This window comes from Ciconia boyciana, chromosome 4 (assembly GCF_034638445.1).
Source record: "Ciconia boyciana chromosome 4, ASM3463844v1, whole genome shotgun sequence".
Classification (NCBI taxonomy): Eukaryota; Metazoa; Chordata; class Aves; order Ciconiiformes; family Ciconiidae; genus Ciconia; species Ciconia boyciana.
This window is the reverse complement of record NC_132937.1, coordinates 91,736,094-91,756,146: the sequence shown is the minus strand read 5'-3', so window position 1 is coordinate 91,756,146 and position 20,053 is coordinate 91,736,094. Positions and strand designations below refer to the sequence as shown.

The following is a 20,053-nucleotide window of genomic DNA, read 5'->3' as shown; positions in this document are numbered from 1 at the left end:
TGTTCTGTCTTCTGGATTCATCCAGTCTTGGTTCTTCTCATAGATTCACTCAGCATCTTTAACCAGAAGGTGTAACATTCACCTTAAAGATGGGAAAGTGAAGATAGGCAAATTGAGCACCCTGCCCCAGATTATATTAAGGCCAAAGGATGAAATCAAATTTCCTGTGGTATTATGAGCAATGGATTTGCCACACTGTGTTTTGAGGAGAAGGTAGGAAGGTTGCAGCCTTATTTGCCAAAGTTGTTTTGCTTCTGGTGATTTTTTTCAATAATAAGAACCAATTCTAACTAAAAGCAGATCTGAAAAAGATGGAAACATCTTCGCTCTGTGATGTTGAAGCTAAATCTTTCTGTTATTTCTTGTTCAAAGACCAGAACAATTTTTGAAACATATTTAATACAAGATGCACAGTTTCTGGATCTCAGTGTTTGGAAATAAGACAATTGTGCTTACACAGAGAACAGGGGTGCTGTGGACTTAAGGGAACACAAGTCAGTATCAGTTTAGCTGGCCTTAAATTTCTTTCTGTTCTCAATCATTGCATGTACAGATTAGCATTTTCTAGAATGTCTCAGAAAGTACTCAGCAGGTGGCTACTTGAATATTATTATTTTTTTTCCTAATGATACAGCCAAATGTATTTTACACTAGTTTACGATATTTGCCCCATAAAGACACTGAGATGCAAATTGTTGGAGGCAAGGGGATATTTCAGGAAAGTATCACTGTGTACTTACTTGGCCTTACACTCCTCCCTGCAGATTCCTTTTAGGACACATGATACATTGTGGTCTGCATTGTAGACCATTGATCTTTCCTATACTTGAATACTGTTGAGACCATCAGATGTGATCTCCCATCTGTAACTCTTGCAAACATTCCTTACCAAAATTGTGTTCCCAGCTCAATGGGAACTCTGTTTTTGTCTTTAGGAAGAGTTTTCACATTTGGCAAGCAGAAATGGGTTTTGCTTCCTGCAAACCAGGCTTCCCTAGTATGGTTCTGTCATGCAGTCATACGGTTGTATCTGTAATGTCAGTAATTCCCAGGACATCAGGCCGACTCCATAAATACCTCTTAGAGAAAGCCCTATAAACTACCAGAGGCATAATCTTCTGATTTTCTTTGCATTACAGCATCGTTATCACTAGGAACAAGAAAACCAAATGGAGACAATCCAAATCTCCCCCTTCCTCCTCCCTTTTCCCCTACATACTCCATGACTGTTATCATCTCGATCATCTCCAGCTTTGCCCTGGTCGTGATCCTTGGCAGCATCACCCTGGTTTGCTGCCGTCGGCGAAAGCAGTGGAAAAACAAAAAAAGGTAAAGGTCGGGACTTAATTTAAGGCAACAAATGCAGCTTTGAAAGAGAGCTTGCCTGTTTCTGAGATCATAGTGCTGCGAATGCCTGGCAGGGGGGGAGCAAGCCTCTCTGCTCTGCGTGTGCAAGCTCTGGCGAATCCCTGTGCCAGAGCAGAAGGTGGCCTGGTGGCTGTTTTGGGGACGTGGCATGACGCCTTGCTGCAAGGCTCTTTCAACAGCCCTGCTGCACCTTCCTTTTCCATCCCAGAAGAAACCAGCCCCAGTGAAGATCCAGATAGTTATCTCCAGGCTGGGGGCTGTGCACATGCTGACCAGCCACACTGAAAACTGCTCCATCATTTCAGAGAGTCAGAGACACCGACGCTCACCACTCTGCCCTCCGAACTCCTCCTGGACCGGCTGCACCCCAACCCGATGTACCAGCGGATGCCCCTTCTCCTCAATCCAAAATTGCTCAGCCTGGAGTATCCTAGGAACAATATTGAATACGTGAGAGATATCGGGGAAGGAGCATTTGGGAGAGTCTTCCAAGCAAGGTAAGAAGCCTGTGTGTGAGTCCTCTCTATCTGAAGGTACCTGGGAAAAATTGGCAGTTGGGCAACGACTTATCTGGGCACTGGAAATTCGTTCACTCAAACCAAAATCAAATGCATGTGTTCCAAATGGTACACTCAGGCTTGAATAATTGTTTCTGTTGTGCACTGCTTTCTGTTGATATTTGTTAAACTTTTGTCACAAATTACTCTCCTGTTCTTCTCTTTAGTAGAGGCAATGTCTTACTCACATACCAAAGTCTGGTGTAAAAGCTTAGCTAAATTTATCCTCACTGTTTTTGCCAAGAGTATTGCCTGTGACATGTGACCTATTGTGAAATTCTTGCATTTCCCAGTATTTGCAAATTGTCAGTGTGTGGTGTCCTCCATTATAACGCCAACACTGGCCAGTAATTACCACAGAGGGCAATGTCTCATGCTACAGTTAGGTCCTGACCCAGTTTCCATTTGATTCAGTAGCAAAACCAAACAAAACCAAAAATCCCCTAAAAACCCAACCCACTTAGGCCAACAATATTTTTTGTGTATGTCCCCTTTAGTCACTCATTTTTTATTCTTGGAATTTGCAGCCATTGTTGCCTGTTCTAAATTTAAGGTATTAGATGAGATCCCAGTTCTGTTAAATCTCACGGGAGGTGAGATCATGCACTTCTTCAAATGTGAAAAATGTTTCACTGAAAAACCCAGAGACGAACCCAGTCCTGCCTAGACTGAGGTGGATGGAGGGCATCATGTTAGCCTTGACAGAGTCCTTAATTTTTGCAGGACAGTCTTTGACCAGTACTGGTCTCCTCGGAAAATCCTATCCCCAAATTCCTGAAAGAAAGTAGATAGACCGTCCAGTTCCATGTTTACTCAGGATGGTTTTCTTTGTCCTTTACAGTTAGCAAGTCTGGGATGTGGCTGATTTTGTAGCTGTATCTGGAGTAGTGTATGATGACCTTAAAAAAACCAGGGGAGTTTCAGAGTCCCACCACGGGCCAAGACCTGCCTGGTGGAACTGCTCCCATTGGCTTCAAAGACAAAGGACTCTCCTTGCAAAAAGCAGTCATAATTGCAGGTACTTTTAATGTTTATAGTTATGCTGTTGATGTATCTGCTAGGAAATGAGTTACACGCAGGTTAAATGTCTTAGAGCGGAGAAACAGTTTCAATAGCTGTGATGGATTTTTTTTCTAATGAAGGGATGCATTTTTTTCTAATGGAAGAAATGCAGACTTATTTTCTTTAATACAGAGAGAGCTAAAAATAACAAAGTTTGAAGCGTGTGCAGTGGGAAAATCACAGATGCTTAGCCTGTGATTGATTGTTACCCTGGATGGCAAAGCCGAACGCGTCTGAGCTTGAAATGAGAACAAGGCTGTAGGAGCTGCGCCACAGCTGTGCTTGGGGTGCCGCAGGCCAGCCGGTGCAGGGGCACAGGGCAGCCCTCGTCCCAGCCCCAGCACAGTGCTCGGGATGCCCTGCGGATGGTAGAGCTGAGGTCTCTGCTCGGGATGCCCTGCGGAGCATCGTCTTCCCGCTTGCGCAGCGGGGGTCTTCACCACGCTGCGGGTGTGCAAGCAGGGCAGGCAGTCTTCCTGCCAAGTACTGCTTTGGCCCTGTGCTGGGACCTTAAATATAATTCAAGTGCTACACAGACCTTTCTGAGCTGTAGATGACTCTCACCCACATCTATCAGGACCTCTCAAAGCGCATTCAAATGTCACTAAAGCGCTGGGTTAAGCAAGTGCTAAAGTGGTGTAGAGACCTTTTATGTGGATTTCATCCACCCCAGTGCTGCAATTTCTTTTAATTATAATTTTAATTTTTGCATTTTTGCAAATTTTTGCAAATTTTGCAATTTGCATTTTTGCATTAATTTAATTAATGCTGCAATTTTAATTTTTGCTATTGTCAGTGGAAACTGGGAGAAAAAGAGAAGAAAAAAAAAAGGCAACACATCTTAGCCAGCTTTTGCAAAGTGGAGAGTACCATACCCTGAGAAATGGCTGCTCTCTGTGGCTCAGGGAAGGAGCCACAGAAATATTGCTTCTGAGGGGCTTCTTTATTTTTATTGATATCTCTATCGAAAGTCCCTCCAAGGCCTTATATTTCCAGGGAACATTTAAGCCACTGGCATTTCTGTGCACCGCTGGCAGATCAGCGCAGACTGCTGATCCAGTAGCACCAGCTGTGCATCCCTCCAGGTTACTGAAGCTATCACAACTCAAATGGTTGCCTTCCCATCTCAGATGGATAAAATGTACTTGTCTACGTGTGTTAAATGGACATCTCAAGCTAAGTTTAGCAACCCTCTTACTTCTCCTGGTCTCATGTTTCTCCCTCTCCCGTAAACACAGCTCTGTGCACGGTGCCAGCAATGCCTTTGCCAGTTGGCTTGCTGTGAGTCCTGATTCAGTGTTTACTCACTCCTGGGTCAAGCAACATGTTAGGACAGGAAGTGTCTGGCTATCATTTACTAGCTTCTCCTGAAAGGCTGCCGTCTTCACCGGGGGCAGCTTCACACTGGAAAGGATGAGGAAGTAACCAGTTACCCTAACAGATGTCCTTAAAACAAGATTCAGGACCTGGCTCAGGACTACCCCAACTGGGTCGTGATGGCCGACTCAGAATCCTCTGCCCCCGGGAGGACCACGCTGGCCCCACATGCCACCAGGGCAGCAGCCCTGTGCGGTTCCAGCAGCAGACCAGCATGCAAGTTTTCTCCCAGAGCTGGAGCTGCATGGTCCAGGCTAAGCCTGAAGCCCAGGATTGCCTAAAAGTCTGGGTGTGGGGTCTTTGCTAGGAGGCCAGTAGATCCCACTGCAAAGGCACAGCTCGTCATCTCTGCAAGAGACAAGGCTGTCCCTAAGGTCGGAGTTTCTCTGACAGAAGTCCCCTCATGTTCTTTCCAAGTGCAAAGGGTGTTTCTTCAGCCTGCTGTCTCAAATATAGCTGAAAAACAGTGTGGATGTTAATTAAAAAAAACCACAACAAACCCAGCCCCGGCCAATTCAGAGCACTCTCCTTCTCACATACAAATTTCTCCAAAGGATAGGGTAAAGGTAGGTCTCCACCAGCCTCAGTAGATGTTAGTTGCATCATTTAATGATCTAACAGAAACTACCGAGCTGTGATGCTGAGGAAGATGGGGGACAGAACACAATCTCAAATACAGGTTCAAGCTGCTCCTCAGGTTTTTCACAGTTACTGCTCTGGAAGGAAAACCTGACTGGAAACTTAAAGTCAGGCACTCTCTGTAGGTAGGCTCGGGGTGAAATCCCTAACTGCACCGCTGGTTAGTTCTTTCAATGGCAGGTACCTAAAGCCAAATGCTGCCAGTGTTGCACAAATCCATTGATGGTGAAGAAGGCGAGGACAGCTGCTGTTCATTCTGTGTGCAAACAGTGGACATTTCTCCTAAGCATTTAGATAATCTCAAGACAGGAAACTGAAGGTAATGTCTGTTGATGCTTTCCAGTTGTAGAAGAAATTTACCTATTTTCTAGAAAACCCTCCACGTTCTGGCCTGCCTCCTGAATTCTCCTGGTTAATTTAAGAAGCAGCAGCTTCCCGTTGCTCCCCTGCAGATGTGCCCCTGTCCCTTTGTGCAAAGACCGTCTTTTGGGCACCAAAGGGGTCAACTTCAACAGCTCTCTGCCAAGACTGCAGACAGAGTCTGCCTCTGTTCCAGATCAGTGTGATTTTCCCAGATCTGCTAAGAACTGGGCTGAAGTTACCAAAGGTGAAATTACTTTCTGTTGCCTGAAGGCCCATTAAAAGGCTTTGTGCAGCTTAATCTGACTTACGTTACATTCAGGTTAGTTTACATTACAGGATTTCAGTGAAGAGTAGATGGATGGGTCTACTTCAGGCTTTAGGCTGGGGCGACTTTCTCTCTGAAGCATGCAAGACAGAGCTGTGCCTGCCCCTGCTTTGGCACTGCACTAGGTATGCACTAGGTCTGCTAGCCAGTGATGAGTGGTAATCTACAACGAGGCTGCTTAGAAGAGATAAAGGCCCTCGGTTTTTTACTTTTAAATGCTGTACTGGTTTCTTCAGGCTGTTGCTGCTGACTTTCTCGAGCGCTGAGATTAGACAGCAGCTGGTAGGTGCTGGTACTTCTCCCCTCCTACTAGACTGGAAACTAGCTGCCAGCACAGGGGTAAAAAAGGAAGACATTTTGCTGTAATGGAGGCAGTAGCAGACAAGTGTGGAGTCTGCTCCTCTGTTCCGGCGTGCCGGACCTCCTTGCCCGAGTGTCTCAGCTGCGATCTGGCCACCTGTGAGATTCCTTTCTTGATGGGCACCCTGCCATCTTCTGACATTTGACATTTACAGCACCCAAGTGCAACTGCCATATGTCTGGAGTAGATGACAAGGAAACTGGAAGTTTGCTTTGGAAATCGGAACCTCCTCTTGGGGCTACTGGGCAGTAAAATAACCTGGCATTTGAGCAACGGGAGGGCAGTCGGGCCGGTGCAGTAACATGACACGTAAATGGGTGCTGCTCTCCACTGGCTCTGGCTGGCTACCTGTAAGGAGCGTGTATTAACTGCAGGACCCCTGGGAAGAATTTGCGTGGGCAACAAAATGCACGCCTGAGGTTTGATACGTATTTGAAGAGTGGAAAGTTACTCTTCTTTGGCAACAGCTGCCCCATAATCTTTGGCAAGCCCATTTAATTAAACTTGTTGGGGGCGCAGTGACCTGTGGATAAGAAAACAAAATGACTCTGTGATTGCTCTAAGCCAGGAAGCTCTGTTTCCTATGGATTTGTGTCTCTAAGCTCTAGCTGAAGATTCACCAGTGTCTTAACACGGGTGTATTCACACATTACCTTGTTCTTCAGACAGGGCACATGTACACTTTTGTCCCTCTGTCCTGTCACGTGTTTCCACAAAACTTGCAGGAGCATAACTATTTCCTAGACCTCAGCTCTACCACGTTAAATTCAGCTGAAATTAGCTAATGGGTTTATAACTTGTTGAATTACAGGCACACACATGCCACACACGCATACAGAGAACAGTGGCAAAAGAGTATTTTCCTTACAAAACCAGGGGAACGTACTTACTGTAATTGTTACTTTCGCTCTAATAGTAGCCAGACGTACCAATGCCACCATTGTCCCAGGTATGGGACAAGACGCAGTGAAAACAGGCTCTTTCAACATTTTTATATAGAATAGGTTTATTTTTAACTCTGGTAAGCTCAGTCATTACACCCCAAAAGTGACTTGTTTGGAGTGAAGAGTCCACCCTGCCCTCCATGAAGTTTCTGATGTGACCTCCAACCCAGGGAGAGGTTATTGCTTACCAACCTGTTATTTATTTATCTCTTACCAGTCATGGTAAAGAGTCCGTAAGCAGAAAGAGCAGTGATCAAAAAAACCTATACTGGATTTAGTCTCCCTTGAACTAAATTAAATGTCTCTGTACCATGCAATGCAGACATGCCCGAGAAGTGAAGATGGTCTTACATGTTCCTTCAGTTGGTGCTGGGGCCTTCCACTTTTTTTTTTTTTCTGTCAGCCTATCCTTTTGCACCAGAAACAGACCTTACATTTGGTGTGCATGCATGCATTACTGATGCTTTCCTTTCTCCCCTCTCCCTGCAGGGCCCCAGGGCTGCTGCCGTACGAGCCTTTCACAATGGTTGCAGTGAAAATGCTGAAGGAGGAAGCGTCCGCAGACATGCAGGCCGACTTTCAGAGGGAGGCAGCCCTCATGGCAGAGTTTGACAATCCAAATATTGTCAAGCTTTTAGGTATCTGAATGAGGCATCCATGTGCAGGGCACCACCTTCTGCAAATCTGCTGTGGGGTTGTTGGGGGTGCAGGGGTGAACACACATGCATGACTGGCGCTTAATGCAAATAGCAATGGTGGTCTCTTTTGCAAGAGAAAATGCCTCTTGCAAAAGAGGTGAGCTTTTCTATGTGCCACTGCATGCTCTGCTAAATTGTTCACCAGAACAAGTCTCAAAATGTAGGTCTGATGGTGTTCCCTTAACAGGATGGTGCATCGTCATAAACCCTCCTCATCCTGCATTGAGTATACTGTTGACCATCTGGCTGCCTAGTTCTGCTTCCCGTTTAATAACATTGGCACAGATGTCTTACAAGGAAGGCATGAGCTTCCTGGAGCTGTGATTTATTTTACGGGTACTTAAAAAAAACAGACACCAGTCTTGTTAGTTTTATGGGTGCCACTTACTATTGTGATGTCTGAACACTCACCAGCATTAAAAAAACAAAATGAAACAAATAAACAAAAAAAGCTAACTGCAAAAATGGTATCTCCCTTCCCTTCCCTTCCCTTCCCTTCCCTTCCCTTCCCTTCCCTTCCCTTCCCTTCCCTTCCCTTCCCTTCCCTTCCCTTCCCTTCCCTTCCCTTCCCTTCCCTTCCCTTCCCTTCCCTTCCCTTCCCTTCCCTTCCCTTCCCTTCCCTTCCCTTCCCTTCCCTTCCCTTCCCTTCCCTTCCCTTCCCTTCCCTTCCCTTCCCTTCCCTTCCCTTCCTTTCCCTTCCCTTCCAAAAGGAAACCCCAGTTTACTGGGTTTTTTGAAGTTTTGATGCCGCAGCTTGGCTAATAGGGCATTCTTCTGTGAAGAAAGCTGCCAACCAAATTTTATTTCAGTAAATTTTCAGTTTTTGACTGACGTAGATGTTGCTAGCCACCCTCACCTGGCAATCCTGCTCTAAGTTGTTGTATGCAGATCTGATCCCTGTGAACAGGCAGCTGAGATCTTCATTTATTTCAGTAGGAAACTCCACAAAATTTGGAAATAGATAAATCCCAGTTGTGGGAAAGCTGGGTTGATACAAGTACTTTGGCTACAGAAAAGAAAAGCAGGAAATGCCCCAAACTCAAGTAAACATTGTGTTTATTGTCAACACATTTTAGGTCAGAAAAGGGCAAAGGTACAGGAACAAACTAGTTCACATTGTGGGGGTGTGGAGAAAACAGCCACATTGTTGAAGACAGCTTAGATGTTAAAGCTCTCACATACACTCCTCATGCTTGTCAGATCCTGATTTTATCACACTGGGAACAGCTGTCTGTTTTTCCTCAAAGATTCAAGTGTTAGGTCATCAACAAGAATTTCAGATTTCACAATAAGTTGGATCACCAATTGCTAAATGATGGCCCTAAGAAAGCAAAACACATACATTTTTAATGTTGGCTTTTGTTGGTTGGTAATTTAATAACAGGCATGCAAATATTTTTGCCATATCACTGTATGCTCAGTAAAACTGGTGGGAGTGGGGTCCTGTACTGATGCTGGCCCCCAGTAAAGCTGGTGTAGGGCCAAGCATGTGCCCTTCAGTGGGACTAGGTTCTGCATCTATCAGATGTGGCAAATCTCTCCTTTCTGATGTCTGTTTTTTCTTTGTCTTTCTTTCATTTTTGAGTATCTGTCATGCCAAAAGTAATTTCTGCAACCAACATTTTTTGCATGAGCTGTTTAAAAAAAAAGAAAAATCCAGAAGAAGTTGTAGTGGGAGTGTCTTTGAATTTCTAGTATCCCACTGAACCCTTGAACATGCCCCTTGTGATTACTCCTGAAGTCTTCTTGCCTATGTATAGCCCCTACACCTGTACCAGTATAAGTACAATAATTACAACAAACAAAAGAATTAAAATTAAACAAAAGAATTAAATCAGGGAAGAGGCAATACTTCTGTTAATGCCAACTAAAGCAGGATTGGGCTTTTAATTAAACATAGCTCCAAAAGTGTATCTTCTTCCTGGGATGTCCAGACAAATCAGGCAACTGCATGACTTGTTAGCATCTCCCACAGAGCTCAGTATTAGATCTGGGGTGAAGGACCTTCAAAGACAGAAAGGGATGCATACAAACTGATGGTATTTGCATGCTTCACTTTTCTCTCTGTCCATTCATGCATTATTGGAAGTCTCCCCTTTGTGTAAGTATTTTTGGATTGTTTTGGGTTTGCACAACAGAACCCTCTCTGATACCCAAATGACCTGCACGGCGCATCTATCTTCTTCCAGGTGTGTGTGCCGTTGGGAAACCAATGTGCCTGCTGTTTGAGTACATGGCCTACGGGGACCTCAACGAGTACCTGCGTGACCGCTCGCCTCGCAACCTCTGCAGCCTGGTGCACAGCAGCCTGGATGCGCGGGTCCGCCTCCCCAACCCCCTGGCTCTGTGCTGCACCAGCCAGCTCTGCATTGCCAAGCAGGTGGCTGCTGGCATGGCGTACCTCTCTGAGCGCAAGTTTGTCCACCGGGATTTGGCTACCAGGAACTGCCTGGTGGGGGAGAACATGGTGGTCAAAATTGCTGATTTTGGTCTCTCAAGGAACATGTATTCAGCCGACTACTACAAAGCAAATGAGAATGATGCCATCCCCATCCGCTGGATGCCCCCTGAGTCCATTTTCTACAACCGCTACACCACAGAGTCTGACGTGTGGGCCTACGGGGTGGTGCTGTGGGAGATCTTCTCCTACGGCATGCAGCCCTACTACGGAATGGCTCATGAGGAGGTCATCTACTACGTGAGGGATGGGAACATCCTCTCCTGCCCAGACAATTGTCCTCTGGAGCTCTACAACCTGATGCGCCTTTGCTGGAGCAAGCTGCCGGCTGACCGGCCAGGCTTCGCCAGCATCCACCGCATCTTGGAGCGCATGTACGAGAGGGCTGTGGCCACCCCATCAGTCTGAGGAATGTGCCCGGGGGGTCCCCCATGTCCACCTGCCCAGACTGACTTGGACCGGCCCATGGGCTCCCGAGCGGCGGCTCCATGCAAAGCCCTGCTTTAAGGGGAGGAGAAACAGCTTGTTCCTCTGCCAAGCAAGAAGTGTGAACTGCACCCCCCTATAGTGGGCTATACCTCCCTGAGTGGGACTATACCTCCCAAAGGACAGGGCTGACCCCTGGCCAAGCCTGGACTCCTTGGGTTGGCGAGGGTGCTGGCCATGCTAACTGAGTACCTATATTAGGCACTTCCAGGAGCACAGAGTTCCCCAGGGAAAGCAAACCAACATTTTGCTGGCGGCACTTCCCTTCCAAACAGGTCCCTCCATGTCCTTCTGCATTTACGCTCTTGGCTTTTACCTTTTTTTTGCCTTTCTCATATGTTTTCAAGTATTATTTTAAAAAAAAGATTGCAGAATTCAATCTTTTTGGGGATACAGTTTACTATTTTATTTTTGCATACTCACTTTTGTAGAAAAAGGATGTTTCAGAAGCCATAGGCCACTTTCTTTTTCCTTTTAACTTCCACCTCCTCTTTGATGCTCATGAATATAACGTTGACAGAGTCAAAACAGGAGCCTTCAGGACCACTGGCAGCCGTCTGCATCTTATGTTACACGGATGAGCAAACTCCTGTCAAGCACAGAGCCTCACATTTTCAAAAGCGGGAAGTCCACAGTGAGGTTCATCTGATGTTTGTTAAGATCTTACCCAAAAGCTTGCCTCAAGCATTGCAGCCCATCTTTCCTGCCTTCCCCTGCAGCAAAGCCATTTGGTGCCAAGGGAGAAATTCAGCCCAAAGGCCTGACCCTGCACGGTAGATCTCCAAGGTGTATTTATCTGCCTCTGCCTCCAGTATGGTCCTTGCTGTGCTGAGAGCAGGGAGAAACACAGCCCCTCTTGCAGAAATGTGGCAGGTTGTGTTACTTATTTCTCTCCTTTTCCCTTCCTATCTTTGCCTCCTGTTTCTGATTTTCCTTTCCTGACAGCAGCTCCTAACCCCTGCAAGCCCCACTGCAATGTTTGTTGGCCATCTTCCCTTGTGCTACAGTTTACAGGCACAGGGGTAAGGAAGATGGATGCCTGCCATCAGTGGCCTCCAGAGACAACCTGCCAGTTAGGAGAAGGTGGAAAAAGGGGGAGTTCACACTCCACATTACGTGTTGCAGACTGTCCATCTGCAGGGCAAAGATGAGACTGCCTCGGTTACACATGGTCCACAGCCCACCTCCAAACACCAAATGTCGTTTCTCTGCTAAAAGTTCTCCAAACTGTAATGGATACTTCAGAGCCAGAGAAATTGCGTTCCTCTGAGGACAGGTTTTACCTTTTAGTTCCTTGGGCGGTGAGGAGCAGTTGTCCCAGAGCCTCATCGCTGATACGAAATACATCTGGAGGCAGGGATATGCAATTATCCCTGCAGAGCAGGAGCGCCAGTGAGTGAGCAGTCGGTGTGGCTTCCGCAACTGGGACACACTGGTCTACCCAAGAAACAGCAGTGGAGACAGCCATCTGTGGGGCTACCAGGAGCAGCCTTGGTTTCTGAAAAGGAAGCTTGTAATGTGAGCTGATCTCTGCTACATCATAACCTTATCTTCTTCTTTTATTTAAAAAAAAACCAAAACATAGTTCATTCTGGTTGTGGCCACAAGAGCATAGTTTAGCGTTTTCAGGCCACTGGTGTCAATTTCACTTGAAGCAAAGAGCTCACAGCTACCCAAGACAGTGGGAAGAAAGAGGAAGCTCTGCTTGGGCTGCAAAACATTGAAATGCTAAAAATGCTTGGATACCTGCACAGTGAGCACAAAATGACAGTGCTGTCTTACTCATTCTACAGTCCTGCCATCATGCTACTATGATGCAACAGTTTACTGAGATCTGGATGCTAAAAAAACCCAAACCCTAGAGAACCCCAAAGGCCTCAATTTAAATAAAATAATTACTGGAGATCCTTACATAGCTCCTGTTACCACATTATGACCACCTCAGAGTCCTCAGAGTTAAATTCTGCTAGGTTTTGTCAGCTTCCTGGCTGTCCTCCCTGCTCTGCGGTGGCGGGGGTGAGGAAGCGGGTATGGAGGGATGAAGGGTGAGCTGCGTCCCCAGCTGAGCAGAGGTTCCTGCAGCCTCTGCCGAGCTGAGCCCCGGTGCACAGCCCAGCAGCTGCTGCATCTCTGCAACGGAGGGTGCAAATTCAAGAGCCTTGCAGTGCTCGTGGCAGCAGGGGTCTTGTCACTCTAGAGAGGGCAGGGTCAGACCTTGTATGTGGGTAGCGGTGTGGGTCCAGGTACCCAGCACCTCCTCCTAATCTGGAAAGCATCTTACACCAAGCAAAGGGCACAAGAACAGGTTGTAAAACCTGCACCATCTGCTAATGTGAACAAACACAGCTATTTACAATCTGAAGGACTGTAAGTCTGCCTTTCTGCCTTCTAGGATCCCAGCACTGGCTTCAGTCGCTCGCTCTCCATTTCCCCCAGCTAGACTGCTTTAAAACCACGATCATGGTTTTCTTCTTGTTTTCATGTGGGATGAAGTTAGATGCCTGTAATGTCACGTGCTATGAAGCTTCTCTCACTTTCTTTGTGAAAGAAGGACTCCCACAAACTCAGAAGTGTAGCCCTTTTCATTGCACTTTCCTAGCCCAAATCCTTATCTCAGTGACCCCATGTTCAGGTCAAGGTGGGCCTGCAGTTATAAAAGAGTGGAAAATTTCGTTTTCCTTGTCCAGCACTCCACCCTTTGTGTTATAAGCACGCATTGAAATGTGTGTTAGTGAGTGACTGCAGGTCAGGATGGAAAATGCTTCCTGCGTTGTAAGAGGAAACAGATCATTTCAAGATCCACTCACAGAGAGGCTCTCTGCAGCATGCTCTCCAAGGATGATAGTCACTTCTGCGTTGCAATCCAGCAGGAGGGCTTAGCACCTAAATGGTGATGTCCTTTGAGGATTAAATGGTAGACAGACCTTATGCTGCCTTGGCGTGTAGCTGGATTTTACCCTGAGAGTTTCCTCCTGGTGTACACTTTTCAACTTGCTAAAAGCTGGAGGTCGAATTGCTTTCACCATTTGCCTTCTTTCACAGCTTGCTTTTCTCCTCCTTTTGTTTGAAACTTCTGCTTTCTTCAGTGTATGTTATACAGTGTGCTACTCCAGAGACTTCTAGACTTTCTGCATAAATATCACATAACTCAAATTATTTTGAACGGGAGTAAACAAAGGGATTGTGAGAGAGTAGAAGAGAAAGAAAAATCTGTTACTCAAAAAGTTGTTTGGAAACAAAAGTATTTTGCAGTCTCTAGTTTGGATTTGTAATTCATGCAGAGAAAGAGGATGAACCAAAAATGAACATCTTGAAAATGAACATTTTTGGTGCTTCAGTTCCCATTCCCACTGACGGCAGAGGGAGCCTTGCAGTCAGTGGCACTGGATGAGAAGCCAGAGGAGAAGAAGAGGATTTGTAGCACATTTGATGTACCCATTCCCTCTGCAATTGCCCTGCCTAGAGCACTTGCAGCATGTATACAGCTTTATTCTGGATGACATATTGTGAAATATGATCAACCAAACAGCACAGAAATCCTCTCATGTTCCTATGACTGTAACAGTTGCATTTAAAATGCATGTTAAAAGCATAAATTCCATAATTGATTGGACACTGCCTGCAACATGATCAAATTTGGTTTAGAGGAATTGCCTCTCAAACACATTGTGGACTAAACTTAACTGTCTGGTCTCATTTCTCCAAGGGTATATAATAATTATTATTCTGTGATTGTTTGTTATACATTTCACAAATGATGGCTTTGAAAGACATCCCAAGCAGAGATGTACATTTCTCATTATCCCAACCTGTGTAACTCATGTGTGCAATATTTTATAAAATAAAGAGATATCAGAAAAGGGTAATACTAATTCTGATCTCTCTGTTCTCTTTCTCCTCCAGCACTGAATTTTTTTCTGAAAATGGATGCACTTAATTTTATTAAAACAGCTTTATTACAGCTTTAATATCACAGTGCTTATACTGTAGGCAATTGCAGTTATAAGTTATCCTGTTATGTGTCCTCAAAGGCATGTTGTTTTGACGGGTTAAATTGGGTGCTATGGGAACACCTTAAGAGACTATAGACTGAACGAGGTGCTTCATATGGAGAAGCCAGTCAGGTTGCTCTGGAGGAGGCTGTTTTGCAGGACGGCGTCCAGGTCAGAGCGGGAGAGCGCTGGGCTCTCAGCATGACGAGTCCCTGTCCTGACACTAAAGATGTGAGGAGAAGAGAAAGGAGGATGTTTCTACAACAGTGTAGGTTGGAGTCCCTTGACCACTTCCCCAATGTGAAAGATGTCTCTTGTAGATGGGGATGACACCTGCCTCCCTCCCAGTTTCTACCAGCATTTGTGCCTGGATTCTGATCTCACACCTAGATGTGCTGGGAATTAAAGTGCAGTATAAAATCAGAAGGGAACTGAGTTTGCCGTCTGTAGAACACAGCTGAGAAAAGTTTCTCACTGGTGGGTTTATCTAAAAGGTCGTAACTCCTTTTTCTGTACATGATTCTTGAACATGAACTCATTCAGCAAGTCTATGGGAATTTTAACTATTTTAAAATTAATTGCAAAAATTTGACAATCAGAACTGGGGAGTAAAAGCAAACTTCCTGACTACAATTAGCCAGGCAAACCATGAAGTACATTCTTTCTTTTTTTTTCCTTTTGTCCAAATACGATGTAAAATGTTTTCTGCAAATAGTCTTGCTTGAAATCTCAGAAAAAAACCAAGTATTTTGTAAATATTATCCTCACTGAGAAAGTCAATAATGAACTAGGAAAAGATTTACTTTTTTGTCCTTTCAATTGGGGTGAATCATATTAAAAGGGTTGGCCCTTACGTGCCAAGTTTTTTGAAGGTGCAAGAAGAAGTGGCACCCTCATTTCCCATCACAAAACAAAGTGGTTTTTGAATCTTTAGAGACACTTTTTTTTTTAGCCTGGGATAAAAGGTTGACCCTATGACGGAACCCATTGTCTTCAGCAGCACGATGACTGCCAGGCTCCCTTCCCACCAAGCCCTCTGAGATCACCTGCACTGGCCAGCACAAGCAGACGGCCCCAGCATCACGAGTCACCCTGAGTATTTTGGGTAGTACAGCGGTAATGTCGGCTGTCCTGCGTGAAGCAATGAGAGTAACACGTGGCTGGGGAGAGCAGAAGTGTGTAATGGATTATTTCATTTTCCTTGGCTTTTATTTGTGTTCTCGTGAATGCATATGCCTCTGTGTGTGTATGTGTGTGTATGGGAATGGGCAGGGTGAGGAAGCATGCTTTGTGCAGGGGGAGAAAGAGGATTCAGTCAGTCCTCTGTGCAAATTTCTTGTTGTGTCTTTCCAAACCTTCACTTCACCCATTTCCATTCTGCTTAAAACTTCTCATCTTCAGCTGGACATAATGACGTCTCGCTTCCTCAAAGGAAACTTGAGGTCCTAAGAGGCCTTTGCAAAGTCTCTGACATTGCAGAGATGTGGGAGCTGCTGCCTCTCTCTGCTGCCGGTGTGGAGCTCTGGAGTAAATGCAGAACTGCTTTTTTTCATAAAGAAAAAAATATTTTTCATAAAGAAATCGGAGGCTGCCAGTGGTTCTCAAATGCAGGACTAGGATCTTTTTCTTAGTAGCAAGAAGGAAAATAAGGGAAAAAAAAGAAAAATCCTGTCAATTTACCAACTCCACCAAAGACATAGAACCTGCTGTAATAACGTCATGGATGTTTTTCAAGTTTCTCAACCTTGGGAGAGAAAATACGCACTCATTCACTGGAAAATCTTTAGAAACTGATTTTTCTATACAGTCTTGCTGTATGTAGCCAAGAGCATTCCCTAAAGGCAGCTGTCCGTACTAGTGGTACAGTGGCCAGCTGTAGCTGTATAAAGGGTAATATCTGAGGAGCTCAAAGCTGCCCTTAAAGCCAGTACCCACAACTTTCTTCAACGCAGGAGGTGGTAGCCTGAAGTGAAGGTCGTACTTTATACTGACATATTTCTGTGCTAACACAGCATCTTCTAGTGTCCCACAAATTTAGGATTAAGTAAATAAGAGTTTCATCAGCAACTGATAGGCAGGATGTTTTATGACAGATTTGGACTAACATGCAATCAATTAATTAATTAATTATGTTTATTAAAGAAATATTCTTTTCTGTCTGCTGGGATGCTTTAAATCTCATGCCATTTATAGGCTGATGTGTTTAATTTGACTCTGAGATAACCACACTATACATTTCTTCTGGGCATGAGTGAACACGTTGAGGCACTTGTATGTTTATCTGCCCTCTCTCATGGCTCTTATGTAAAAGAGATGTTACAGCTTGGGAGTTTATATAGGCTAGCAAACTTTTATGTAAACAAACAACTTAAAGGAAGAGGGGATCTGTGCAGAAACGAGGAGCGCCAGATGAATGAATGGGGGTTATTCACTCTCTGGATGGTGAGCTCATGCTGTGCTAAATTTAACTTCTTATTTAAAGCAGTGCTAACTTCACAGCAGCGACACTGGAGAACAGGCGGGCTTTGGTTATGGTGAAGACGGGGAACTTCCCGTGGCTGGCTGGGAGCAGGCAGGATGACACAGGATCTCTGCGTGGGAAGGGCAGCAGGGAACGGGGCGTTCCTCACCGGAGGAGCATGCCGTTTTCCCAAGGGATGCGATGCCAGGTGCACTCGCTCCCATGCTGGATTCACTTGGATTTGGCTGGGATTTACTCCCAGTGCCTTTGCTATTATTCCTCCTGTTCTGGAGCACAGTGAGCTGTCTTGGTGCTCCAAGACCCTGAACTCCCCACGCCTTGTGCTCTTCTCAAGGAAAGCAGCAGGACAACCCTGCTCCCTTCTCGCTCCCCCTCCTCCCAACGCTGCACTGCTTTCATCTGACTGCAGGGTCCGGGCAGGTGCACATCTGCGGAGCAGGCCAGCGCCGGCAAACAAGGTGCGTGTCTCCACGACTCCTACGGCAGCGAAGGGATGTTGGCTGTGTGGCCCCTGCTCAGATCGGCTCAGCCCCTGCCCCAGGCAGGTACCTGACGTGTGATACGGCTGCAAGTCTCCGTGGGGCTGGGAGGCTGCGACTTGTTGAGAAAGAGCTCCTGGCAAGGACTGTACAAAATGTTCAGATCAAAACCTCCAGCAATGCGAAGCCACTTGCGTTTGGGTGTCGTTACTTGGCCTGATGAGGTTTGCTAAGAGGATCTGCGAGCCGCTAGGCTGCTGCTCGGCTCCATTTCAAGAGAAACTGGCCTGATTTATAGCTTGGCATCGGTAGCACGTCGCAGTCCAACAGTCGTGGACTGGCAGGGGAACGGACAAGACGACTTGGTATAGGTATGTCTTGCATGTGAGACCTTCAAGTCAATAGCATGCTAATGATCTGTCCTCTCATTAATCTAGGATGTGAAAAATTGTGAAATACTGCCTGGGCACCAGGTGGCACCTGTCTGGACAAAACAATAAAGTTTTTGGCCAATCTATTTTACTGTGTAACACACCACATGCAGACATGACACTATGCTACTTATACACTGTGCTGAACAAGGTGGCTGTCTCTTTTGCAAACAATGTGCACTATTTCCCTGAGTGTGCAGGGCAGCAGAGTGCTGGATTTGGCTTGCATGAGATAAATCCTGTCAATGAAAGGCACACTACCTATTTGGAAACATACACTGACTCAGCAAGACTTGCACAAGTATTTTTGTTGGACAGCTACCATACAGTCAAGTAGCTGCTACTACACATTTGCCCTTTTATGCCACTCCAGACAAAAGATTATCTGTTAGCAAGAAGATTTTAAAAATAACTTGACATAAAATGTTAGATTAAAATCTTACACATGAGATAAAAGCATCTCTGTCTACGATAAAAAATATGCACAGTTCATCCTTTTGGGATTCTGAGATCCTCTTTGGCTTCAGTGGCAATCCTTCTAACTTTACTCAGAGTTTAGTGGGGCTGATAATTATTCACTGCTTCTCCCAACACAGGAATGAAGAGGCCTCCAATGAACTTTACAACAGGGAAGCAAAAAATCTTACACAGCGCACAATTACATGCACAGGAGGCCAAAAGTATGAACAAATTTAAAAAAAAAAAAAGAGAGATTGCACAAATTCACACAGGGAAGGCCTGCCAATTTTTATTAAATTTGATGGTTTCAATGCCTTACATTGCTGTTTTTGAGAAGCTTTTAGAGGAGCACAGGGCAAAAAACTTACTTTATGGATGTAGGTGTGACTTGATCTGGTGCTTTTCTTAAAATGTGTGCTGGTGACAGTTGGAGTCAGGATACCAAATGTCTGACCTTCTGATGCCTGATTTACTACTTCTGTTGTGAGATTCGTTTGCAAAAGGGCCTGGGTTGTAAAATCTGGGCTCAGATCACAGATGTCTCCTACCTGAAGGATATTTGGTTGGTCTGAGCTTGACATAAGGCATGTGACTGGACAAAAAAGGTTAACTTTCTGTTTTCCTGCGCAGTGTTTTAGTGTTTCTTGGATAATGCTATAATACCAGCTGAACCAACATCTGAGCACCCTTCAATGGGCAAATGCCTTGTGTGCAACTGCAGGGCCCAGGGGATCAGAAAAACTCTTCCTGGTGTAACTTGAAGTGTTGCTACCCACTGACTTGTGTCAATGACTTGAAGCTTTTACCATGTTTCCAGCTGACAAAGATGCAACAGTACTAAAAATGGAAGGGAAATAACTAGGAGGTATAATGAAAAATAGACTAGAGGATGCAGAGCAAGGAGCCAAGCTCATCTGCAGAGGCAACTGCCAGAGGCCAGGGCTGAAGCCCTACAGCTGCCCTACAGCTGTACCTGCACTGCAACGGGGGACTCCAACCCTGCGATCCCGCTGGGCTGCTGGGATTGCACACAGCCATTTGCCAAGTTAAAATCAAGAAAACATGCATTTGGAGCCCTCACCTCTGAGCCAGCCGTAGGGAAACACGTGCTGAAAGCTGAATGCACACCCCACCGGTTTCTGGAGTCCGGTCATGTCCCTAAGGCTACCCCTGCGCTGAACTGATTTGGTGCACTGACATTTCAGGATCGAGTAATTTTCTTCCTGCGGATTTGGCAATGCCATTACTTGTAAAACACTGACACGGCATCAGCAGCGGCATTTCTTAGCAAGTGCTCTTTCCATTCAGTCACTACCAGCTATCAGTCCCCTGGCTTCAAACAATTGCGGCCAAACGCAATTCTTTCATTTCCAAACGCTTGAAACTGTCGACCTAAGCAGCTGGCTGCCTCGTCTCCCCAGGGCAGGCCTTTTTCCAAGGAAATCCGTGATTCATCCGCAGATGGCTCCCTGGATCGGCAGGCAGCTCCACCCACAGCCAAGGAAACTGGCAATCCCAGCGCTTGCCGCCCCGGCAAGGACGTGACCCTCAGCACCGGCATGGATGTCCCCG

The 20,053-nt window shown here is 45.7% G+C and overlaps 1 protein-coding gene across 3 annotated transcripts in view; it reads left to right on the top strand.

The window, feature by feature from the left end:
• MUSK (muscle associated receptor tyrosine kinase) overlaps positions 1-10,560 on the top strand; it is a 54,444-nt gene extending 43,884 nt beyond the window's left edge. For all 3 annotated transcript variants that reach the window (XM_072859683.1, XM_072859682.1, XM_072859684.1), the window contains 4 exons: positions 1,140-1,329; positions 1,674-1,865; positions 7,486-7,634; positions 9,884-10,560. In XM_072859683.1, coding sequence (XP_072715784.1) covers positions 1,140-1,329; positions 1,674-1,865; positions 7,486-7,634; positions 9,884-10,560 — 1,208 coding nt within the window. The remainder of the gene's footprint in view (positions 1-1,139; positions 1,330-1,673; positions 1,866-7,485; positions 7,635-9,883) is intronic.
• The last annotated feature ends 9,493 nt before the right edge of the window (positions 10,561-20,053 follow it).